The sequence below is a fragment of the Brachyistius frenatus genome, unplaced genomic scaffold (genome assembly GCF_029030835.1).
Source record: "Brachyistius frenatus isolate BFR_SWC_R1_liver_20210118 unplaced genomic scaffold, ASM2903083v1 Contig_22, whole genome shotgun sequence".
Lineage (NCBI taxonomy): Eukaryota > Metazoa > Chordata > Actinopteri > Embiotocidae > Brachyistius > Brachyistius frenatus.
Window position 1 is genome coordinate 4946626 of NW_027210621.1, and position 25277 is coordinate 4971902.

General features: G+C 40.7%; 4 protein-coding genes across 6 annotated transcripts; 1 reads left to right on the forward strand and 3 right to left on the reverse strand.

Moving 5' to 3' along the window:
• The first annotated feature begins 1891 nt into the window (after positions 1-1891).
• On the forward strand, positions 1892-4817 carry fgf1a (fibroblast growth factor 1a). The gene is made up of 3 exons (XM_069697121.1): positions 1892-2078; positions 2932-3035; positions 3883-4817. The coding sequence occupies exons 1-3, from the start codon at positions 1892-1894 to the stop codon at positions 4081-4083; spliced, it is 492 nt and encodes a 163-aa protein (XP_069553222.1). The 3' UTR covers positions 4084-4817.
• A 689-nt stretch (positions 4818-5506) lies between these two features.
• On the reverse strand, positions 5507-11773 carry ndfip1 (Nedd4 family interacting protein 1). 3 transcript variants are annotated; one of them, XM_069697048.1, is made up of 8 exons: positions 11572-11773; positions 10692-10785; positions 9120-9259; positions 8932-9019; positions 8529-8653; positions 8307-8373; positions 8109-8217; positions 5507-7013 (listed from the first exon to the last, which is right to left on the reverse strand). In XM_069697048.1, exons 1-7 carry the CDS (start codon positions 11605-11607, stop codon positions 8111-8113), a joined length of 657 nt encoding a protein of 218 aa, XP_069553149.1. In that variant the 5' UTR covers positions 11608-11773; the 3' UTR covers positions 5507-7013; positions 8109-8110. The 3 variants fall into 3 exon arrangements, with proteins under 3 accessions (XP_069553149.1, XP_069553150.1, XP_069553148.1); XM_069697049.1 differs by lacking the exon at positions 5507-7013 and adding an exon at positions 7020-7278; XM_069697047.1 differs by lacking the exon at positions 5507-7013 and adding an exon at positions 7020-7705.
• A 633-nt stretch (positions 11774-12406) lies between these two features.
• Positions 12407-14768, reverse strand: gnpda1 (glucosamine-6-phosphate deaminase 1). The gene is made up of 7 exons (XM_069697050.1): positions 14680-14768; positions 14289-14416; positions 13757-13858; positions 13490-13672; positions 13154-13338; positions 12832-13006; positions 12407-12702 (listed from the first exon to the last, which is right to left on the reverse strand). The coding sequence occupies exons 2-7, from the start codon at positions 14410-14412 to the stop codon at positions 12641-12643; spliced, it is 831 nt and encodes a 276-aa protein (XP_069553151.1). The 5' UTR covers positions 14413-14416; positions 14680-14768; the 3' UTR covers positions 12407-12640.
• Positions 14769-15666: 898 nt separating this feature from the next.
• On the reverse strand, positions 15667-23963 carry hspa4b (heat shock protein 4b). The gene is made up of 19 exons (XM_069697051.1): positions 23671-23963; positions 22970-23027; positions 22617-22757; positions 21560-21682; positions 21217-21316; positions 20952-21085; positions 20602-20846; positions 20410-20486; positions 20128-20279; positions 19876-19982; positions 19652-19785; positions 19169-19353; positions 18946-19041; positions 17614-17769; positions 17388-17513; positions 17192-17299; positions 16985-17104; positions 16602-16763; positions 15667-16215 (listed from the first exon to the last, which is right to left on the reverse strand). The coding sequence occupies exons 1-19, from the start codon at positions 23775-23777 to the stop codon at positions 16009-16011; spliced, it is 2538 nt and encodes an 845-aa protein (XP_069553152.1). The 5' UTR covers positions 23778-23963; the 3' UTR covers positions 15667-16008.
• Positions 23964-25277: the final 1314 nt, after the last annotated feature.

Below are 25277 nucleotides of genomic sequence, written 5' to 3' on the forward strand. Positions count from 1 at the left end.
GTTCATGGAAAAAGGGCAACTCGGAACTTTTACTGAAATATTTTCTCGAGATTTTGCAGTGAGATTTTTCATGCAGGACTTTTAGTTGAGTAAATGAAAACTTTTTTTTAATTTTTATTACCGAGTAGTTAAAAATAGCATTTATAATGCAGATTATACTACCTGTCGTTGTATAACGCAATCCACCTTCGTTACAGCTTGCCCATACGACATATAACACTGAAACGTGCTGTTCTGCAAAACAAGTACTTTTACTTTTGTCACCATGGGTTTATTTTCTTGCTCAAACTTGCGTACTTTTACATAAGTAACATTTCGAAGACATTTAAAAGAGTATATTTGTGGTACTTCGGTAAATTCACCTCAATTGCTGATACTGATACTGTACTGGTGAGTGGTTGATGTTGTTTATGTCTCAGTTAATATAGGTCTACCTGAATTGATCCATTGGCTAGGTGTCCCATGAACTTCTATAACCCTGTATGCCACTAATTTAAATGAGACGAAAGAAGATGGAGCACGACTTTGCTTGAAATGTTTGGTTTGCTGGTTCTGTCCACAAGGTGGCAGCAAAGGAACAGGATTCCTCCTCAGCCAGCAATCACACCAACTAAATACCAAGGTTTGTGTGAAATAATTCTGCCTTTTGTTAACTGGTGGGAAACACTTAACATTAATATTTTATATTGATAATAATGGTTATATGTTTTCAAATTAAACAGCTGAGAGTCATCATGTGGTATAGTTGGCATGATAACATTTACTGTTTGCGCTGGAAATTCTACTTGTTTCTGCTTGTTGGTATTTTTCCTGTTTGTTTCCTCAAGCAGCCCAATCAAACTTTGTACACTGTATCACCAGGAATTAATCTGAACCAATGTTCCTGTTTCCTGTATCTTTACAGCGCATTCACGTTGTTTCTGTAAGACCCTCTGCACACCTGGCACGAACATCTGTCCTGAGTTCTCCGATCGCAAGTGGTCAGTTGAAGGTACAGGTGTGAATGCAGCCAGAACGCATTCAGAGCTGCACACATGACCACCGGTTTTTTTTTTTTTTTTTTAGCGCTGTGAACACAAATGTGTTTGGGCTACACCAAAGGACCACCTACTCAACTGATGTCATCTTAAAAGTCAATGAAAATAAATGCACATTCCCGTATTCATATTTGACCCCACGTTTCCACATGTTACCAGGTTTGTTAGTTGTTGAGGTTTTTTTTTTTCCCCTCCACTCAAACAGTTATTATACCTGAAAATATCTGCCTGCTTCTTTTATCTATTTATGTATTTATTTTGTAACCATGAAAAATATCCTGCATGATTCTGCCATGGGCTATCCAGGAAGCATAATGGCAGGTGTGAGCGGACACCTGAAACACTCAGACGGGGAACTGGATGATGACAAACGTGTTTTTATCCCTAATTTTATCAAGACGTGTATACTTTTCATAAAAACAAATATTTTGAAGTATTTATAGAGATATATTTTGGAGGGATAATAGAAACCGAATATTGCACTGTTAGATATGATGATTCAGGTAATCTATGCTACTTACTGTATTTCCATCTCCATTTTATTGCATTTTAACTACTACAAGTAAATTAAACAAAATAAAAACAAAGTCACCAAAATCACTGCACGTTTTAAAAGTTCATTTGAAACCATAACAGGCAGGGATCTGACTCCATAACATCACCCGAGTTGGAAGGATGGGGCCAAGAGTCGGGAGCGCGCATTCAGCTACTTGTGTGGTCCCTGCGGCTCGTTCACGAGCATGTAGGCACCTGACCTTTTGCAGGGGGATAGAGTCCGCTGACAGTTTCCATATAAAGCATCCACACTGCCAAACCACCTGCTGTGGTACAGAGCCAAGTTTCCTGCCAGCAGGATGACGGATGGAGAGCTGTCGTTTCTGGGGGACCAGGCAGTGGAGGGGGACCAGGCAGTGGAGAGCGGCCTGCTGCTGCTGGGCTACCAGCGGCTGACGCGGCTCTACTGCAAGAATCGCGGATATCACCTCCAGATCCTCCCCGATGGGACGGTGCGGGGCCAGAAGGACGAGACGGACGCTCACAGTGAGTAACAGACTGCAGCATTCAGCACACTTTACATCTAGGTCAGGCCTTCACTTCACGTCATGCATTCACTTCCTTTACTGCAAGTCAGTCGATTAACTCCTCTTTTAAATTAGATTACATGTGGGAACCGTCCCAATATCTTTTATTTTATTTTATTTTATTTTTTTTAACGTGAAGCCACTTCTGTTTAGTTTGGAAAACACAGACTTATTTGACTTCGTTCATTTTAAATCTATTCATGTTTGGCCGCCTGTATATATATTTATCTGAGGGAACATGTGGAAGCAGCAGAGGCTTTTCTACTTTTATTAAAAAAGTTTAATAGCAGGACGCACACGCATGACGTTATCATTTTCTGTATTTGGTGCAGAGGTTTGACCTGTTTCGAGTCCAGTTTTTACAACTGATAAAGTGGAAACTGGTACAGAACATAAAAGCAGACCTTCCTAATTAAGGTCTTTCCATAAACACCAGTTCTCCTCATCCGCTCTCCTCTCCTTTCTTGCAGGTTGTTTTCTTTATTAGGTAACTGTGTGACTCTTAAGTTGTATTGCAGGTGGATGATAATTATCTTTTCTTTTCCATTTAACATGTGGTAAGAGGACATGGATGGAAAAGGGCCTGCTGCTGGATCATTTCCACTTTTATTTTCTGATTTGCACTGAGATGATGTTATCAATAAAAGTAAATAATGTATTATGACATCTACGCATTGTATTTCTTAAAATAAAGTTTTTACGTGAGAACATTCAGATGCTGGAGAGACTGACCTTTACAGTGAAGTCCTAAAGACAACAGATTATGTGACTTATCAGCCATCAGATTTATTATAACTTGTTTCTCCTTTCAGTTGTTTTAAAACTCCGAGCTGTGGACACAGGCGTCGTGGTCATCCAAGGAATAGAAGCCAGCCGATATCTGGCCATGAGTGGTGAAGGACGTTTGTACAACTCCGTGAGTATCCACAGCTGAATACATTTGGGATCAATGCAGGGTTCCCACTGGTCATGGAATTTCTGGAATACCAGAAATTATACAAAAAGTACTCCAGACATGGAAACTCAGGGGATTTGATCATCATGGATATCATGGAGTTTTTGTTTGTACTGTGTTTAAATTTTAAGTCTCCATTTTTTAAAATGTAAAATATTCATTGAAGTATTTTTTTTCTGTAAAGTGTTGTTGAGCTTGTCCCCCCCCCCCGAGCGGTTTTATTCCTTCCTACTCGACAACAATGACTTCAGTCCATGTGTACTTTCTCCTGTAGCTGCTAACGAATGCAAACATGCCAGGAAAATAAACATTTCGACAGCTTTGGCTACAAAACAATGATTTCAACAATTGGTTGAGTAGATGACCTAGAGGTCAGATGTAAAGTTTGTAAAACCACGATTGATCGATTTTAAAATTTCGGAGAGGAAGTCCTTCGCAGCCAATAATACGAAGCATGCTGCTACATTACTGCTGTGCTGCAGCCAAGTGGAGGACAGTCTTTAGTCGGAGGCAGCCATAGTACATTCATTCATCTTTTTCACAATAAAGAAGAAATATTTTGCTGAGTATATTGTTTAAGTAGTAAAAACAACTGTAGGTTTTGTGCTGTAGATGCCTGTGAACTCATAAGTGAAGCACACAAATTCGGTTCATTGTAAGAAAAGGAAATTCAACTTTTTAGTCAGTGAATGTCAGGAATTTGTACTTTTGTACTTTGAAACTTGACGATTGCCTTTTTAAACTGAAACCAATAAATCCTCTAAGACTGCAGTCAGCTGACGGTGCTTGTTTTGTGTTCCTCTCTCAGCCCACAGTCACTGACGAATGTTACTTCCTGGAGAAACTGGAGGAGAACCACTACAACACGTACAAGTCTCGGAAGTATCAGAGCCAGAACTGGTACGTGGCTCTGAAAAAGAACGGGAAACCTAAACGTGGTCCGAGGACAAACATCAGACAGAAGGCCGTCTTCTTCCTCCCCAGATGGCTGAATGGCTCCCAGGACTGAAGACACGGCGACGCCGCAACTAAAAAGCACCGGACGCTGCTCGAGGATGGCTTCAGAGGAACAGGACATTTTGAACATATGTATGTCACACAATAATCAGTCGTAAAATGTATCGGAGCTGAAACGCTGCACCCTGCAATCTTCTTTTCAAACACTAACGCAACATCCCATTTTGTCTGGTAGCAGGTCGTCTTATTGCACAGAAGAAGGAAAGGTGAGGAGAAACAACGAGCACAGTGTCAACACGTCCACCTGCGCTTCAGTTCATCTCAAATGCTCAGATTAAGGAGCGTTCGAGACCATTTTTATGCAATGAGGAGAAAAAAATACTTTCCTTCAAATATTCTGAGTGAAAAATTTTTGGGTATTTTTTTTAAACAGTTTCCACTTCAATAACATTTGGTGGAACTTTAGAGGCTGACAAAAGTAACGGGACATATATTTTTATATGTCCCGACACTTGTGACTCATTGACTGGAAACTTCTGCTGCTCAGTGGCGGTCATGTGCTCCAAGTAGCGTGACCGGAGTCCTTCGAACCCAATGTGAGGCTAAGAGTATGTCTGTATGGGACAATGTGGGACATGGACCAGTGCTGCGAGGGAGTCAGTAGTTTTGATGTCTATCCAACGTACGTCACAGTTAACATGTCAGATCTCCAGAATTTGAAGGACTAACTATTTTATTTGAATGCAACTTTCCAAACATCCACACTGACTAAATACAGTAAGCGTAACGGGGAGCTGAAGTTTCCCAGTAAATGGTCATATGTTGTGCTTGACTTACTGTCAGTCTGCTGATCTTTATCTTTATTATTTGGGTGTGTTGTAACCGATTCCTCACCTGTCTGGAAATCATCTTTGGCTTTCTGTGGGAATATCTTTATTGCAGTTGCATGTACACGTTAGAAAAGTGTCTGTCGTGCAGTGGACTTTGTCTCGGTATGTGTGACACATGACAAGAGATACGAATGCTTTGCAGTCACTCATAAAGTAGGACACCTGAGGGGTGACCAACGGAGCAAGTTCAACCTACTTCGGACCAGGTTCATTTTGCAGCATCAGTTACCATGGTGATCTAGCCATCTTAAAAGAGAGCCGTGACTTGGACTTTTCTGTCATCTGCACTTTGATCTGTACATGTGATGACAAAGTAGTTTTGAACTGGAGTTTCACAGGACAAACAATTTAACAATGACGGCTTTCTCAGAGTTCTGGATGTTGTTTCATGTTTCCAACAGTTACACTTTGCTGCCACTAGGAGCCGCTGATCTGTAAAACAAAACAACAAAAAATCCCTAACTTCATAAATCTGACCTGTAACTAATCATTTTAAATAAACTTCATCTATTTTGAGTATCTGAAACCTGAATGTTGTACCTGCTGTTGGTTGCACTTGAGTTCACAAACCAGACGACCAAAACGACACATTGAAAGTGACATTTATTTAACACTAAACATTTTCTGTACAGATTCATAACAACAAAACCTCAAAAGGTTGCAGCTCTACATCACATAGAAATAAGCATAATTGGTCTGTAATTAAAGCCTCGGCAGAAGTATGGAGTTAACTGATGATTCAATTTGTAATGTAAAACAGAAACAAAGTCCTGCACCGCCACCTTGTTTTGCGTGTCTACGGATGGGAACATCCCCCTGGGTTTTATTGGCTACGTTGCTAAAAGTGCGCCTGCATACAACATTCTTTGATATAATTGATACCCACAAGAAAAAAAAAAAAAAAACTATTCTCCTTATCTGCCAATTAAACCTTAAGGCAAAAAACCCCACCTGGAAATGGAATTTAACTTAGTTATATGTTCTTAGATAATTAGATCCAGAACTTTAACAGCCGGGACTCTTTTTTTATTTTTATTTTTTTTTATCATGGCAGAGCTTCTCCACTGGTAATGAATGGGATGTGGACTCTACGGAGGATTCATGGAGAGGTCACGCTGTTGCTGCTTAAATGAGCTTTTTAAGGACGTAGACCAAAACATGTGCTCATAAAAAAATATCCTCCTGGTCGCCGTCACTGTCCAGAAAATTCAGAGTCACTTCTCTGTTGAGCCGAGCAGCTCCGGGGGTTTGTCACTTGGCAATTGTAGCCATCTTGTTTCTGGCTTGTTCGCGTCTCACAAGTGCCGGCCGGATCCTCTAAAATCATATCTGTAAGTTGAATTATTTTTTTTTCCAGGTTGGATAGTTTTACCCGATTTAACGCACAGTAAAACATTTAACAGGCAAAATCGTAACCTTTTGACGCATGGATGTAATTTCGGTGTGTTGCACTGACACCAAGCAAGTTATAGTTTACCACAATGCCCTTAATGATCAGTTTCTACTGACTGAAAAGCTGCGGACAACACTGCTCCCTCCCGGCTTTAAAACAATAAAATAACGGGCACCTCTGCTTAAAGCCAACAGGTGAGTGAAATGCGTGGTAATGCAAACATTAGCACGAATGACAGCTTGCTTTTGAAGTGTACGTGGTTTCTAAAAACAGCCTCGTAGAACCATGAACGTGAGATTCGTGCCGATTACAAAGTGTGCTGCATGCTATGGCAAGTCTACACTGTGTTGTACTAATTAAAACCTGTTGGCTTCAAGTGTCAACAACACTCCCTACTTATTGACCTTAAGGGCAGATGCATGCTCATATGCTACCATCAAATGATATAAGGCATTACTTATACATTACAGACAGATGTAAATAGCACTTAACATTCACCACTAATGAGTACATTTAGGGACTATTACTGTTAACCATTTTCCATTAATAAAGTTTCAAAACAAAAGTAAAACAAGTGATATAATTCCTGAATATTTTATTGTCTTGAGTCATCTACATCTCATCTGGTTGATTTCTGGTTCACTTTAATTTGAAACTCTTCTTCTTCATGTCCTCCTCCTCCTCCTCCTCCTCCACATCCTGAATTTTTAATCACAGGAAGAGGTACAAATCAAATTTAGAAATGGATCATGTCTTCAGAAGTGACTCCTGACGTCAGCCAGTAAAAATGTTATGCAGTTACCTACTTATTAACGCTTGCTTGGATCGCTCGGCTCGTTCAGCTTTACAATAGATTGAGTTTCTTATCAAGAGACTTCTGACTTCAACTGTGTGCTGTTTAACCACCCAGGCTGCAGTTTCCATGTTTCCATGTTGCTGCAACACTTGGTAGGCGTGAGTTTATCTTTATAAATTACAGATAACTTGTGATCAGAAACATTTTTCACAGCAAACTTAAATGTTGCCCATGTCTACATTTATATTATATCTGTATACATAGAAAATACCTACAGTAGACAGAAAATGGCCAGGTTTAATGAGTGACCGTGAAAACTGGTGACTCTCAGAAAGCTGAATGCTTCTTGTAGGACTAAAAGGACCAGACATGTACGTACTGAACTGAACTGAACTTTCACTCGACCAGAATTTAAGGATTTAAGGAGGAACGCTATGTGTTCTGTCCGTTTTCATCAGCCGCTGTCACTACGAGCAACAACCCGCCCTCCTCGGCCGCTGACTGGCGAGTACTGACTTGTCGTCGTCATCGGTCAGGTTGGTTAGGATAAGAATATCACGGAACGAGCCAATGAGACGCTGAGGAGGGCACGGGTCTTCGCGGAGTGCAGGTGGGGAACAAAATACAGTCCAGAGAGAAGGTAAAAACAAGTTTTTCTGAACATCTGCTGTTGTCAACGGTCACGCACGAGATGCCCGTCAAGACATCTGACCTGATCAACCGAACTTACTCTCGTAGGTGACTTATTTCAATCTCAAAACATCGAATGTTTTGAGTGTGAATCTTTGTAAACTGCTGCACACAGCCATAGATTCGAGTCAACATGAGAGGCATGCTGCCGGCCGGTGATGACGACCCCGACTAATTTACTTAGTAAAAAGCACTTGGTAGGTGGTGGGTAAAGTCAGATATTCAACAGCTGCCTTGATCTCAGTGTGTGCATGTAAAGAGTAACACCTGGCTGATGCGATGATCGTGGCCACAATAAAAGAACTTACCTCTAATAGATGAAGAGTACCCTTGTTCGGGGAAGAGTGGCATAAGTAGGATCAGCCAATTTACGCACTCTGGAGTAGTTGACAAAGCCTCTGATAAATAGCATGAAACCTGGAGTCCAAAGAAAAGATACGTCATGAGAGAAATGATCACACAACAGAGAACAGTTCGCAACATGTAGTAGTGGGGAAATAACTCACCCAGGGCCAGGAACACCCACCACAGCCAGTACTGTCCATCGAAGTAACCGGGGAAATAGGTGGAAAACTGCAGAAATACAAGATGAACACGGTGAGGAGCAGTACAATGACTCCAACCATGCAAAGTTATCTCGCAACATTTTCATCGTTTTATTCCTCCTGTTGAAACAAAACTGAAAAAGCTGAACCGGTTGTGCTGCATATTCAGGAAGCTGCTCTTACCCTGACAATAAGAACCCATTTGATGAGGGACAGACCGAAGCCTGAGATGGCCCCGTATCGACCAGCGGCTGATGTGGTCAAACAGAACGACAAGAAGAAGCCAATCCAGTTGAAGAGGAATGCCACTGGAGACACAAAGACATTGTTTATTAATCAATCATAATCATTTCTTTTTTTTTAACTCATCAAACTGGCGGGCACATATTCTCTTTTCTACTGTTTCTTGCTCAAAAACAAACTTGCAGCTGGTGGAGTAGAACAGCCTTCAAACCAGAGCATTCATTTAAAAACAACTACACGACAAATATTAGCAACATAGATAAGAGTCCATCTTGTTAATGTTCAGTGATCACATGTATACATTTGCACAAGTCAGCTGCTGAAATGCTGAAACATTTCTTACTGAAGAAAGTGAGCATGAAGATGCCATCATTTCCTATTCGCAGCTGGTCGGCATCTTCAAAGTCATCCCTGGCCACAAAGTCTTCCTCCTGCAACAGCATGAAATATACCGTATAATAACTCTGTTTTGTTTGAATGTTTTTGTGCATGACGAATCGACAGAAATGACATCTGAGAGCAGGCGGGTACCGTGACTCTTCCGGCGACCAGGGGGATGGCAGCCTCAGCTTTGCTTCTCTCAGCTTCATCATAGGAGGGCAAAGTGGTAGCAACACTGTAGGATGGAGGGTTGGGAAATCGTCCTCCCTCCTCCTTGTATTCAAAGAAAGCTGCGGATGTGACACGCAAATGACTTTATATCAGGGATGAGAGGTCCTTCCCGAAATCAAGTCCTTATACGTTCCAGAGCATCGCTTACACTCCACACAAAAAAAAAAAATCAAATGTTGATTGATTTATTGGACCTTAATAATGCTTAAATGGTGTACTTTCTACTCTACTACAGCAGATATTGTCATTATCAATTAATCTGTCAATTTATTTCTCAATTAATTCTTTTATTTGATCAAATGAATAAAAACATCTTCCTGGAGCCTGTGACGTATTCTAACTACAATCAATTGTCCCCAAGTTAAAGATATTTCACTGAACACCAGCGGCAGACTTTGATGTTCCAACCTCAGAGCTTCACTGTACGTTTACTTTAGTATTAGTACTTGACTGTACTGTGTATTCTGGCACATAGCAGATAGAGAAATTAAATTTGTATCTCAAGGCATTATATCAACAGCAGAACTGAAAGTCATCCGGTTTTGACTCATTCACCAGCTGTTATGAAGCTTTGACTGCTGACTTACAAAAATCTTCTTTCGCTTCCTTCAAAAAAGAAAGCAGGAGCTGAGAGTTATGAAAACCAGACTGGCGGGTAGAAAGCCATTATATACAATATGAGTGTCCATTACTGTTTATGTTCATTCCATACAAGCTGAGACCTTTATCTGGGTCGTTTGGCTGCTATCCAGAAATCCTCTTTTGTGTGCCTCAACACGAAAAGCACTAAAACAGATCAATGGACTCATCTAAGGCCGCGCCCACTTGTGCAACATGCTGACCTATGCCCTCTTAAGAAATTGGATTAGAAACATGAGATCTGTCGTGCACACATGCTATTCTGCTTTACAATATAAAATCTATGGCTAACAGTTTAGTAAACTATATATATTTATTCATGTAAATAAATGTATGTATATATACTCAGTGTGTGAGACATCTGTGCTTTACTGCAGTTTTTTCAGATTTCTCTAACATGCATTGTACTCTGTCTTATTCAAGTTATTTTATACTTTCAGAGTAAAAAAAAAAATGTGGCTATAAAACACAAGAGAAGCTCATCAAATGTGACGTACTGTTGAAGTTTAAATTTGTTGGAAATATATGCTGCCGTCAGAATAGCTTTGACATTAAAATACCAAGGTACAGTTTGACAGGCTGAGGCGGGGATCGTGTAGGAGGTGACTTTGTTCCTCTCAAATTCAAGGAGCAGCTGTCAGATATGCTTCGTATGCTTTACGAGAATCACATGACACAGTAAAAGAACTGTTGTTCATTTACTTTTCATTTTACTTCCACACCATTTCTGTTTTTCAGCTGAAAGACTTATCACTGTCGGTGGAGAACCGGCATGTAGTACCACGGAAGGATTAACGTATTTTAAAATGGAGATATTTGACAGCGTGTGACAAAGCTGTTAAGCTGCCTAACCTGCATTTGCTGCAGCAATGCTGCTGTAGGGTGGTGGTGCGTCCAGTGCAGGTCCCTCCTGGGAAGACTGGGCCGGCTCCTCCTCATTCACCAGCTGAAGAAAGGTTAATAAAACGGCGTGTGTCAGCAACATCCTTTTGGAAAACTTGAGACAACATATTTGCCATTTGGTTTATACCTTTGTAGCAATCCAGGGAAAGATTTCTGGTTGTAATAGGCCATTACGCAGATATACAAGTCATTAAACACGACTGCTTTAAAAGGAAATATATTGGATTTAAAGGATTTTTTTTTTTTTTTTTTACATCAAATGGTGAGATTTAGCTCGGGTGATTTGTCAGGCACTTCATTCATTCAATACCATACGTAAACACTTATTTCACACTCACCAACAACACTGACACCTGATCATCACTACAACACAGCACAAAGTACACTAAACTCATTAACTCACACATCTGCATATCGATACAGTTGATCAACAACTGAGCAGGCTACACCTTCACACGAGTATTTTTTTGATCCTGATCCGTGTCTGTAGTTTAAGTTAGAGAGGATTGGTCAGTGATCAGGTAAGCACGACGGTCCTGGATCAAGGCTGGTCAAACACACCACTCCTGTTCAGGCCGATACAGGCTGACACTACGAGGAGCCCAACCAGCTGCTAGATGAGAACGCAAAACACTGCATTCAAGTTATATGTCACAAATAAAAGGTGATCATTTCAATTTTAGGATTTTTGTAAACCTAAAATATGTATCTCCACCATGGGCCCGCCCGTAAACCAACGTCGTTGTTTTCCCCTCAGTGACAGGCTCATGTTGACTACTGTTAGCTGACAGCTAGCGGCGGGCTACATCTTCAACGACCTGTTACTTACCTCTTGATATCTGACGTTGCTGTTTTGTTCTGCCATTTTGGAATAGGAACAAAATATCCAAAACGTCCTCTTCCTACTTCAGCTTTAAAAAAATAATGCGTTACGGAAAAGCAAATCTCGCCGACGAAGTAGCAAAGATAACACTGCCTCTTAGTCGGCCATCTCCTTCCTTCTTCCACTTCGGTCACCAGGAAGCCAAATTGGTTTTTTTCTAGGATGGCAAAAGGCAAGACTCGCCCTACTCGTCCTCTGATTGGCTAGTTGGCGTAGTTGGGCTCACGGATGATTGGTTAGTTTAGATAAGAAAATCCAGCGAAGCCAATCAGGTGGATTAACAAGGCGGGTTATGCCTTTGCCGTCCTAGGACAAAAATTATATTCACGACAGTAGCCCGGATGTTGCCTTCATGTGCATCGGAAACTTTGCGTCGTCAAGTTCGCACAGGAAAGAGCCAACCTACATAAACCTACATAAACCTACATAAACCTACATAAACATATGAATTTGGAACCGTTGACACCATCAGTTTGACTGAAGTTAAAGGATGTTGCAATAGTTCATCCCACCAAATTCCTTAAAGACTTTGTATTTTAGAGAATAAAAATCTAAATAAAAAAAAAAAAACTATATTTTTGTCTGAACTATCAAAAAATCTTGGTGAGCTCTAAAGTGCAAGTAGGGCCTACCACAAAACTGACTTTGTACGCAGTAATTTTGTATAAATACACTTCTTCCTGCACAAATTGGAGCACTTAAAGACAAAAGAAGTTGTTCCGTGATGTGATTGGAGGCACAGACTGAAAACAACAGCATAAATACCAAAACACACAAGATATACAAATTAAACTCACTTTATTACAAAGAACAAATGAGAAGGAAATCTGTATGAATCTGAAAACCTGATAGCCTGCGTGAAACCAGCTCCTAAATATCTCTGAGGATTTTTTTTGCGGGGAACTCCAAGCACTGCTTGATCACGATCACAATCTCCACCAGAAATAAAGGAATCATTGAAGTGTGCTCTTGTGAAAAATGCCTCATAAACCCATCAAGTTTGATCGTGAGCTCCTCAGTTCTTCTTAGGCTCTGACGGAGGCGACTCCACCAGCTTGTTGTGCACATACATCATCCCTACGGAGAGAGCAAACATAACATGTCTGTTTCTCAATGCAACCTGGATAGCAGTTCATGACAACTGAAATGTACGAAGTTTATGCTCTATAATGAACTGTAACTGCGCGTTTTGTGATTTAGTCTTACCTTTGAAGTACTTTACAGTTTTGACTCGCAGTTCCAGGGTGGCGTCTTCGTCACACACAAAAACGGTCTGCGGGTGCTGCTGGAATGCAGACACTGTCCACATGTGATTCACACCTTCCTCTATAGCTTTGTATAAAGCAAACGCCTTGTGCGCTCCAGTGATGAGAATCATGACCTGACAGGAAATGTAAACAGTAAAGGTGTTTGACTGAGCAGGAGAAATTTGCAAGTCAGCAAAGTTTTGACATCAAGTGATCATTCCTTACACATGGTTTGCAAAAGAAGCAACTACAACAAGTGCTTAAAAAAAAGAAGCACTAACCTCCTTTGCATCCATGACAGTGCCCACTCCTACAGTCAGTGCCATGGTTGGCACCTTCGAGAGATCACCATCAAAGAATCGGGCGTTAGCCATGATAGTGTCTCTTGCTAGAGTCTTCACCCGGGTCCTGGAAACCAGGCTTGAACCAGGCTCATTAAAGGCAATGTGGCCGTCGGGTCCAATACCTGACAGAGGATAGGAAGAGTGTTTTTTTTTTTTAAATTATACTGCTTCAACCATGACTGCATATTCATTTGACACAAGAACAAGACTGGGAAACAATTTGTAATCACAGTGCTATTGGTTGTAGAGATTTCAACACCGTGTCCTCCTGACCTCCAACAAACAGCTCAATCCCCCCAGCAGTTGTTATCTTTTCCTCAAAGGCTTCACACTCAGCTTGCAGGTCAGCAGCATTGCCATCGAGGATGTGGGTGTTCTCTGCTTTTATGTCTATGTGCTTGAAGAAGTTATTCCACATGAAGGAGTGGTAGCTCTCAGGATGATCTCTGGGAAGTCCTATAAAGCATTTCATGACAGTTTCACACAGAATTCCCCCAATGTGTAAACTCAATGTTCAGATGAAGAATGATAACGACTTGCCTACATATTCGTCCATGTTGAAAGTCTTCACGTACTGGAATGAGATTTGTCCATTCTTGTAGTACTCAATCAGTTTCTTGTAACAACCTAAAGGAGTGCTTCCTGAAGACAGAAAAAGGATTTTAAAGCAACTAGGTGGATGAGAAACAGAGTGCGAACTAACAATACATTTATTCAGGAGCTGTACTTCTACAGACTGTGTTGAGACAGTACTTCAGTCTTAAAATGTTTGGTTTATACTCTGCTAAATTCATGTGATGGATACACTGGTTCTTTGCAGCAAAGTTTGCAAAAGAAATATGATGTCACAAAATCTAAAACTCGAGTCAATTTGCTAAGAAGTGAAACAAACTGTAAATAAGCTGTTGCTTAAGATACATGCATTAATTTTGGTGCTTTTGATAAAATACAAACTTTTCTCTATATTAAGGGATTACTCAAGTTTAACGTCTCTGTCCATGAATTTATTGAAATCTGAAAAAATATATATATATATTTTGAACACAGTTGCTTCTTCCAATCTTTCTCTTACCTGTGGGGAGCCCTATTGTGAAATATCTGTTGGGCCCAGGTTTGAACAGTAAGATCTTGTTTCTGATGTACTTTGCAGCCCACTCGCTTGCCTGGTCGTAATCATTAAGGATGATCAGCTTCATCGTCCTGAAGAAAAGAAAACAAGGAAAGAGGAACGGTTTCCACGTCTTAGTGAGTTCAGCCTCGAAGCAACTCTGGAGAAAATACCTAATCAGACTTTAGACTCATAAAGATAACTATCTCCTCCAACAATAGTACAATGAGATCACTGCTAATGTTTCAGGATCGACAAACAAACTGGTAAAAGACAGCTTTAACTCACCCGCGCAGTGTGACCAAAACTTGTATTAAGTAGCAAAACACAAAGACAAAATTGTGCTCAATTTTACCTCGAGAATCTGCAGCTTTTAGTGTGAACAGACAGGATCTGGATGGATCATGTGACTTCTGCTGTGAGATGCGAACTTGCAAACAGCACTCACCGCGAGGTGACGTCAGCTGGCGTTCGGAGGGACGCTCCGCCTGTGATTGGTTGTTATTTGGTGGGCGGGTCAACCGTAGCGTTATCGACCAGTTGACTGACAGCGAAACAACCAATTCGATCAGCGTGGAGCTTAGCGCGTGCGTCCGTCCAGCTGTTCCAATGTCGCACCCCTCGTTAGCTAAACCACGGACCGGTGTGAGCTGTTAAATGGCGGATCTTTGATTTGAAAAAGAAAGCACATTCTTTACGCTTCCTTAAATTACCAAAAAAAAACAAAAAATAAATGTTTTGTCGAGCGTTTTACAGCTTTTAAAAATGATTTCAGCCATTACATGTGTCCAGGAAGGAAGTTTGAACGATTTTTTTTTTTTTTTTTTTACAAGTGTTTAACCCAAAATCAGATCCAGGTTGCTAGGCAACATCAGAGGTCCTTGTTTTAACCTTTCAGGTTCATAATTATCCAAAGTTACCCAAATTATCGGTGAATCATATGTAACATTAATCATTTAAAATACATATATAATTCAATACAAGTCATTAAAATAACTGATTTAAATTAGCGAACAGGACCATAGACAGCCAAACCAATTACACATTATAACTATGTACCTTTTTTTCTTCCAAAAAATAATCTTTAAAAAATAAAAATGCTATTATCTACTCATTTTATCAACACCCTTAAATTCCCCGTTTTATGACAGATGTCTTCTATGTCCTTTTTTGTGCATCACTTCCACACTAGCCTTTCAGCACAGGATAAGTGGAGGAGGTCAAAGGTTAAAGAAACCAGGGCTGAAAGAGTGAGGATGATGAAGAGTGGCAGGAGGAGGGCTGTATTTTTAACATCTGTTGGTAGCTACTGCACTGACCACAGCAATAAAGATGGTGCACGTGATTTTCAATAACTTTATTAAAACCATATTGTGACACAGACCAGAACACTTACAGAGCACACAACAGAAATAAATACCATCATGTGTACAGCGCTCATTGTCAAACAGAATTATTGCCGCTGGCTTTTGATTTATGTCATCCAGAAAGAGAGAGGGCATGCTATGTCATCAGACAGAGATACCACCAGGAGCCGGGGCAGAGTGCTAAACACCCTGCCTGCTTTTGACTGTGAAGTGCAGTTCCTGAAACACCTCACCGGCTCTGATATACAGCCAGGCTGCATCTCAGTCTGAAACAATCGGCTCCTGTTCAGCTTTGCTTCAGGAGGTATTAGGCTGCTTTAATCAAGGTCCATGTCAGGTTTGCTTTCTGTGGTTTCGGAAGTGGGATTGCCTGTGGTCTCGGTCGCCCCCTTGTCTGCACTTTCTTCCTGGGGTTTCTCCTGTCCGTTGACAGGCCCGTTCTGCTCTGCAGGCGTGTCCTCCTTGGGAAGCTCCACTTTGGGCTTGGGCTTGATCACGATGGGGTTACAAGCAGAGAACAGCTCCTGGAAATTTAAAGAGAATACATCATGAAATAATGGCTTGATTCCAAGAAAGACTGACCTTACCAATTAAATAATTACAACATAGGCACCAAAGTTATTCATGCTGCTGTATGTGAAGAAAAACAAAAAAAAGTCAGCCATGTGACTCGGGTGTTAATTTGAACTACCTCAAAAAAGGAAAACAATTAGACAGCCTGAACTGGTCATGGATTATAAATCATACATGTGTCATATCACATACCATTGTTACAATGGCAACAAAACAGCCATATGTAGCTGACTTAAGTAACGTAGATATATATTCTACATATATAGGATTCTCCATTTTAAATTTCCTGCTTTCTAGTTACAGTGCTCAGCGCTTTTTGATTTCCATGCACTCTCACCCTTGTTTTTGCTTTAATATCTTTGACTTTGACAGAGGGATCCATTGTCAAGCTCTGCTTGCTTTGCTGGTTCATGCTGCTGTTCATCCAGATCATCGCATCGTTGGTCAGTTTGTCCACTTTGGTGACATCTGCCTCATCTAAATGGTCATATTGCTCCTCCTGGAAATAAAAGGGAAACAACAATAGTAGTGTTACCAATTACTGCAAGCAACGTATGTTTATTCCTAATGATCTTCTTTAGTGTTTATGTGGCTGGATTAATAGTTCTTTTTAGTGTAATTCTAAACAATGCCCAGTAGAAACTGTGCTGTAAATGTGGATGTGGTGAGAGAATTAAAACAAAATACCAAACTTCTAAGTTAAAAAGCTTTAAGTCATACCTTCATTTTGTAGGCCTCGACAAATTTCATGTACTGCTGGATTTGTTTTCCCATCTCCTCAAAAGCTTTGGGTCTTTCTTCAGCCTCTGTATACCTCTCCTGGATGGGCTGGCCAAGTTTCTGTAGAGCACACAGTATACAAGTCAGTTTAAGAAATCAATGTAAACAAATGAATGGTTATAAAAATAGGTCTTCATCAATAGTTACCTTTAACTCTGTCAGTTTGTCGATGTACACCTGTTTGGGTTGGTCCTCTCCGTCTTCATACAGCCAGTTTTCAGTGTCCTCCAGCTTTAAAGACAAAGCATCTCGGTCCTAAAAGTAAAAACATTATTTTACAACATGTCAAAGAAAAGAGAAATCTTCAAATGATCAGATGAGTCAAAGGAGGTTGTTTACTTACAGAATCACTGACAAACACAGCCAGCGTCCCATGTACTTTGTCCCGCATTTCGTACACGTACTCTTCTACATAATTCTTGGCATCATTCCTCTCTTTCTCCAGCTTGTCCTGCATGATCATCTTTCCCTGAGGAGAATCCAAACAGCAGCTGTAACAGCTGAACAAGATGGCAGTCCGATGGTTGGATTTAATAATGTGTCTATGTGAGGGCTGAAGATGTAGTTACCTCATTTTCTACAAAAAGATTGAGCATGTCGTCTGCAAGCTGCCACTGTGGACTGTTTTCAATGGGAAGCTCCAGGACTTTTGTTTTGACTTTGGGCTTTTTGGCTTGTGGGGGCTGGTCGGACTTCTTCTCACCTTTGCTCTCCTCTGTGGTGGTCTAAAAGTGTAAAAGAATCGGCATAAATATCACTCAAAATATATCAAGGCATGCAATGACTTGCCAACTTATTATAATGTCTGTAAAACCTAGTTAATTGAATGCACAAGTTCTGTATTAAATCCAATTAGTGGCACTGTACTATACATTACATTTCATTTAGCTGATGCTTTTATCCAAAGCAACTTAAAACACACTGATGGTACACCATCGGGAGCAATTTTAGGGTTCAGTGTCTTGCTCAAGGACACTTAGGCATGTGGACAGGAGGAGCTGGGGATTGAGCCACCAACAATTAGTGTGCAACCCACTCTACCATCTGAGCCACAGCCTCCCCATACTGTACCATATTGTGTTTAAAATGTCTAACCCAATTACATACACACATACATAGGGGTGTAACAGTACACACAACTCCCAGTTTGGTCTAAACCTCGGTTGTGGAGGCACCATCCGATACATTTTCAGTACAGTAAATAAAACATGAACATATTCAAAAAGGCCCAATTGGCCATAATTCTAACTGGAAAAGTTAAGGCCCTCAAAAGCTGTGTGTTGTCAATAAGAAAAGAATCATAAATAAAGCGAAAAATGTGGAATAAGACGATGGCAAAATATTCATAATTAACTTAAACTAACGATTAAACCCAGTAATGCAATTTCTGCTTTAACATTGCACAGAGCAACACTGCCTTTCTCCCTCCCTGTTTTGATGTTTCCATTCAGTGTGATCTCCACATGGTGGCCGGTCAACCGACTTGTACAGTGTCAGCAGAGAAGTAGCAGATTCTGGCTAACTCAGCATGTTGTGTGTTAATACATCGTACGTGTTTTATGAAACTAACAGTGTCTGTGCCCCTTCAAGGCTGACCGACAACAACTGGTGCACTGTCAAAACATTCCAGGTGGAACTCGTGCACAAATATGTCGACATAAATTGACGTCTGATGGTAACCATTAGGTTCACAGGGTGGACTGAACAGAGGAAACTTCACACCGAACAGAACATTGCGTACTGAACAGCTTGGGATGCATGCAAGTACCCTTACATACCCATACAGAAGGATGAAAAATATAACATTGACAGATTTTATCGTGGGCTATCGTATTAAATTGTACCTCCAAATAAACGGACAAGTCTATTTATTTATTTTGAACAAAAATTGTGCATTTTACCTCCATCTCCTCATTCCCCGGAGGTGTCTTGTCTTCTGTTTCTTTCTCAGCATCTCCCAGCGCCTGCGACTCATCCTGATCCATCTGCATCTTGTTCTGTGGAGAAACAATCAAAACCAGACAGCGTTTAAATGTCTCAAATCAGAAGTATGAACGGCCGCACCCACAGGTCTCATGTTCAGTGTAAAAGTGCTTTATGATGTCACTCATTTGGGTCAAGTACCTCTCCTTCTTTGTCATTGGCCTGTTCTGTTTCCATGGGCTCCTCTGTCTCATCAGACTTCTGCACTTCAACCAGGGAGGCGCTGGACACACTGAAGATACCATGAATGTTCACCCGCACCTTGACTTTCACCTTGGAGCTCTCTCCAGAGGCCTGTGGGATCACCTTCTGGATCAGAAACTGACCTGTTCGAAAGGGGGGAAAAAAGCATGCTCAACAAAAAAATAAGGAGGAAAAAAAGCTTTCGGATGCCATTAAAATTTGGATGTATAGAGAGATACTTTAACGTTGCTCAGGATTATCAACAAACTAACTAAAAAAGGACTGAGGATAGACCAGAACATGGCGGGATGCTGACACTTCCTCTGTTTCTGCTGGATTTGTAGGTGACACACCGGCGACATCTCGTGTATGCGAGTTTGCTTTTGGGTATATCGAACCCTCTACTGGTTAGAAATCTCTTCGGACACTTTAGTTTCTTACCAATCGTGGGATCAGGGTAAGGCAGCTCTTTCAGGCAATTGTAGTAGGCATCCAAAGAGAAAGGCTCTTTCCGGTAGAAGGTCAGGACTTTGGAGAAAGGTGCTGCGTGGTTCTTAGGAAATACCTCGCAATCACTGCAACAAATCACCATTACATCATAAATAAACAAAATAAAAAAGATCTAAGGCACTATAGAAATACAGCAAATTGGTTTATTTCTTTACCTCAAGCCTTCCTCAGCGGCAGAATGCCACTTCAGAGAGATGGGATATGGAACGATATCTGTGATGGAGAATTCTCTGACTTTGAAGGCAGGAGAAAGTATCGCACACTGTGGCAAAATAAACATAAGATTCAATGAAAGCTGCATTTCCAAATATCAACAGATGCTAAAGTTGGTTAGAGGCTAACAAGTAACCATTTTTTCAGTGAGCTGCAGAAAGAAACAGCTGCTTTAAACCCAGAGTGTGATATACCTGCAGAGCACATCCTCTGGCCACTGCTTCGTCAGCATTCAGGGTGGTGTTCAACTCCTTCCCGAAGAATTTGCTGATCCTCTCTTTGACAGCAGGGATCCTGGAAGCTCCACCCACTATTTCAACTGCATAGATGTCTTCCTTTTTCAGTTCTTATGGGACAAAAGAAAAATAGTTTCACTATAGCCTACACTAGAGGCTGATTATGTTGCTGAATTAAATCAACATAAAGAAACAAATAGAAAATAGAATCAAGAAACTAATATTCAAAATTATACTCACTGGCAAATTCCAAAAGACTCTGCAGAGGGGGCTCTACTCGGGTCAAAATATCTGCACACATCTCCTCAAACAGACCCCTTGTGCAAGAAAAAAGGTGAATCTGGCTTAAACTTTAAAAGGACATTTAAAAGAACACACAGCAGATAGGAACAATGAGCACAAAAAGCAACAAATGTCTTCCTGTTGGTCTACCTGTTCAGTTTTCCAGAGACATCCACGTCATTCATCAAGCACTCGATGTTCAGCGGCAGGTCAGACGAGTTGGCACTCATGAGTTTTTTCAGTTTTTCACACTCCTGGTAGACCCTGACCAGAGCCCTGGGCTTTGACTTGACATCAAGCTTGTACTTCTTGCTGAATTCCTCGCAGAAATAATTGACCAGTACCTCGTCAAAATCCTTTCCTCCCAACTCTGGGTCGCATGCTGTAGCAAGGACCTAAGCGGCAAGAAAAAAAAGAGACCGAGAGATAGTAGTGGGAATGAAACAAAGCCAAATCACAGCCTGATAAAACATGTGCAGTGTGTTGCTTTGACTACTCACCTTGACTTTGCCCTTATTAAAGGCACACACTGATGTCTGGTAACCACAATGGCCCAGGTCCACAAACACCACATTCCTGGCCTTCTCCTCTGGGGCAGGAAGATCCTGTTTATAGATTCCGTAGGCCAATGCAACTATAAGGAAAATGGTTGAATTATTAATAAAGTAAATAAGAATCAAAGTGTGCCTTTTATGACTAATGTTACTCTGAGTGGAAGTACATCAATCTTTAACGTGCACATCTTTGTCCCAGCCTTGTACAGACCTGCAGTCGTCTCATTCATGAGCCTCAGGCAGTTGAGTCCAGCAATCTGAGCAGCATCTACCACTGATCTCCTCTCAGCGTCAGTGTAGTAGCAAGGAACCTGGTTACAGGAGAAGAATAATTGAAATAGATTGATGTTCTTAAAGTGTCTCAATTCTCAATTACCCTGACTGATTAGAACGCTGATCAGGTCAAACACAGGTGGAGCTATCCTGGGAATTGTTTGGCAACTCCATGTGATTTTGTAAACTTGCCATTCAGGAGAAGTCTAATGAGGCAACAGAAGTGAAAACACCAGTGCGGGTGGAGGGACTTTAGGTTGTTGTAAGGACTGCATACTTACAGACACAACGCAGTCAGCCACTGGCTTTTTCAGTGCCCCCTCTGCCGTCTCCTTCAGCTTGGTCAGCAGCATGGCAGTGACCTGTTCAATGCTGAACACTTTCTCCTCCTCCATGTACATCACCTGTAGCAACCGTCAGATTGTCAGACAAGAGAGATTATTACATTGTGCTCATGGCTTCTTTCATCTCAGCTCAAAATTAAAGTGAGTGAACAATACTTGGCTTATAAAACTTAACTATCTCATTATTGAGCTGACCAAATGTAAATGTAATGTATCTATTGTGTCAGGCACCGACATTACTCAGTCAGTCTGAACAATGTCCACTTTACTTCCATTGTATTATCAGGGAAACATTTCAAACTTTATTGCAATCGAGCTGCATCATAGGTGCAATAAACTGCTGTTCATCAGCGAGATTTTTAGTGCATGTTGGCAATAAAGGTTTATTTGAAATCTATCAAAAAATAAAATCCAGCAAAAAATAAATCTGAATTCGATCGTCCAAACACAAAAACATATCCAGGTCTGATGATTAAATGGATAACAAACTCCTTCAATAAACACTATCCATACCTTTACTAATTTATATGGGTATGTTACTCTGTAATATAACTTTTGTAACTATTGATTTAGTGTCTTGTATTTTGATATTCATGAGTGTATTTTCCTTCTATCTGCTGTTGTGACAATCATATATACAGTATTTCCAGTGTTATATTATCACAGAGTATCTGATGCAAGCGGCCTCCTTTTATTATATGATGAGTCACTGACAAGTTGAAACCGGCCTGTGTTTTAAACCATCAATATGCCCAATGCTTTTGTCTTTGTGCCTGAGAGCATCTGATGGAAGATTTTGGTTTTGTGGCAGGCTGTTGCTTATGTTGAACACCCAAAACTGAACAATATATGGGAAATATTGGTATCAAAAATCACTCCGATAAGAAGCAGAGTGGCGTTTTAATGAATTATGAGGTATAGCTATCTTGTGTGTCTGAGCTGGAAGTAGTGCATTTTACAGATTATCTGTGAATGTCCCACGTTCTTCTCTTACCTTGATGCCCGTTGTTCCTGTGGGCATTTGTGCAATATCATAGACCAGGCTGTTTTTGAGGGACTGCACATACGGATCTGAAAACGCCCTGCCATGAAACCTCTTGAACCCTTGGACTGTGTTCTTGCAGTTTGTGACGACCTGTTTACCAGAGGAAAACCCAAAACAAACCTCTATTAAACACATGCACATTATATAAAATGTAGAATTATTTTTTTTTTTTTTTTGCCTTGAAAGCTTGTTCTGTGTCTGTGCTGAATTTGATGCATGTTGCATCCATGTCTGGTATTGTTCATAGTCAGGTTCGTGGTCATTTCTTCCCCAGGGGCCCACAGCGTCTCAGATAAACATACCTGGCTTTTTGCAGCTGCACCGATCGATCGATTCCGGGGTCCAAAAGAAACACATGCTCTAAAAAAAAAAAAACACGAAACAAAATTCAGTTGTCTCATCTATAACCTTTTTTTTTTTTTTTTTTTTTTTTACAATGGTGCAGCTTCTAAAATATTGATCCCACCATTAATGAAATGGTGATAATACGCATGATTAATTATAACTATATATTCTACAGTCCTTTATCGTTTCACCCTTTGTGGACTATGGGTGTGAAAATCTAAGTACAATGGACTGATGAAGCCGCTTTGACAGCCAGGATCCGGCCTCCTCGCGTCATGCGCCCATTCATGACTGCAGTAAAACATCCATCACCTGACCGGGCAAGTCAATTATCAGTCTCTAGATTATCTCGACGATATTAATGACGTAACTCCACAAAAAAAAAGCACGTTGATGTGTGAAGTGGGGGGAGGGGAGGGAGGGGGCCGCAATTTCTATACGCTCCAATAATTTCGTCTCAGCTAACATTAGCTTTAGCACTCACATGCCGTTTCCTGTTGTGAAATCCATTAGCAGGCTAACTGGCTAGCTAGCATTAAGCCTTCCCTGAATATTATGATGAACAAAAAAAACCAAAAGAAGCGGGTTCGTTCACGTCCCGTCTCCGCTTTCAGACACACAAACCCGCGCACAACGCGGTCGGCTTGCTCGTACTCACGGTGTACATCGGTCGCTGTATTCATTAGCGACCGTTTCAATCCCTCCGGCTCTGGCTACCGCGACGTAGCAGTTCATAAAGCCGACGTCAAAACCGATCACCGACATCCTGGCGGGCTTGACTTTACAGTACGGAGCGAAAAGGAAGAACAGGAGTACAGTTCAGGGGGGTAAAAGTGACGGCGGCGGCTACGGGGGGGACTCTCGGTCAGCGGACGGTGATCCACCCTTGTTCTTGTTCCATGAAGCTGAGCAGCAGCATGCGGTGCGCCGGCTGATGCGTGAGAGCGTTCAGGAATTTTCTGTCCGTCCGCCGACCAATAAGGAGACGCCGTGGTCGTGCGCCCCCTACAGGCCGCCGTCGGGATTACAGGAGCAAGTGTCTTTTTTTTTTTTTTTTTTTTTTTTATCAGGCTGAAGAGACCGAGAGGATATAATGAAAAGAATTGCAGAAATAGGTAGGTAGGTAGGTATTTTACTTTATTAATCCCCGAGGGGAAATTTTTTTCGCTACAGCAGCATACAGAAGCAATAAGATAATAATAGAATAATAGAATAGAATAGAATAGAATAGAATAATAGAAAAGCAATAAAATAGCAGTAAAAAATATAAAATATAAAATGCACAGTATATACAGTACATTATATATCTATATATATTATATACAAACAAACCAAGAAACACAGTCAACATATATATATATATACAGTACAGTATATATCTATATATTATATACAAACCAAGAAACACAGTCAACATATATATATGTATATATATATACAGTACAGTATATATCTATATATATTATATACAAACAAACCAAGAAACACAGTCAACAGTGTTATTGTACTGTGATGGATTTTGCCAGAGGTGAGTTATTGTACAGTTTTATTGCAGTGGGCAGGAATGATCTCCTGTATCTGTCAAAATAAATGTGACTGTTACATTTTATGATGGCCAACAGTTATATTGTGCGTATGCTTGAGGTGGTTGTTATAAATGTTGTCACAAGTCTGAACAAATCCCGTCCCTTTTTAGGAATACTGAAAGGAAAGTCATAATTACACAAAGTATTTGCAGCATTTTCCATTGATTTGTGGAAGACCTATGTGCATGTTGTTGCTGTTTGTTTTTTTGGTGGGGTGAGATTTCTCACCCAAGAAAAACTATTTTGAATTGAAAATATGCAGTATTACATAATTTTTTTTACAATTATTATGACCATAAATGTGTAAAAGTTGGAAAGGTTTGAGCAGGTGAAGAAGAAACAACATCCAGAAAGCTAAAAACTAAAACTTGCCATAGTCCACCAGGGAACTACTACAACCAAATTGGCTTGGGTGCTGTGTCAAAGGCTCACAATGGCAGAGAAAATCCTGCATTTCCATTTATCTGCAGTTGTTGCAATGATGATGGTGAAGAATGGGACTCCAATGTTTTAAATAGGCTACGAGAAGCCAGAGAGCCACGGTGTTGGCAGGTGTAGCTGAATATGATGTTGGAGCTACTATTCTTTGGCGTATGCCTTTGCCACTGATTTGACACCCACATTGAATAAACACTGATCCAACAAAGAGTAGGTGGCTGAATTAAATCAATCAAGACTG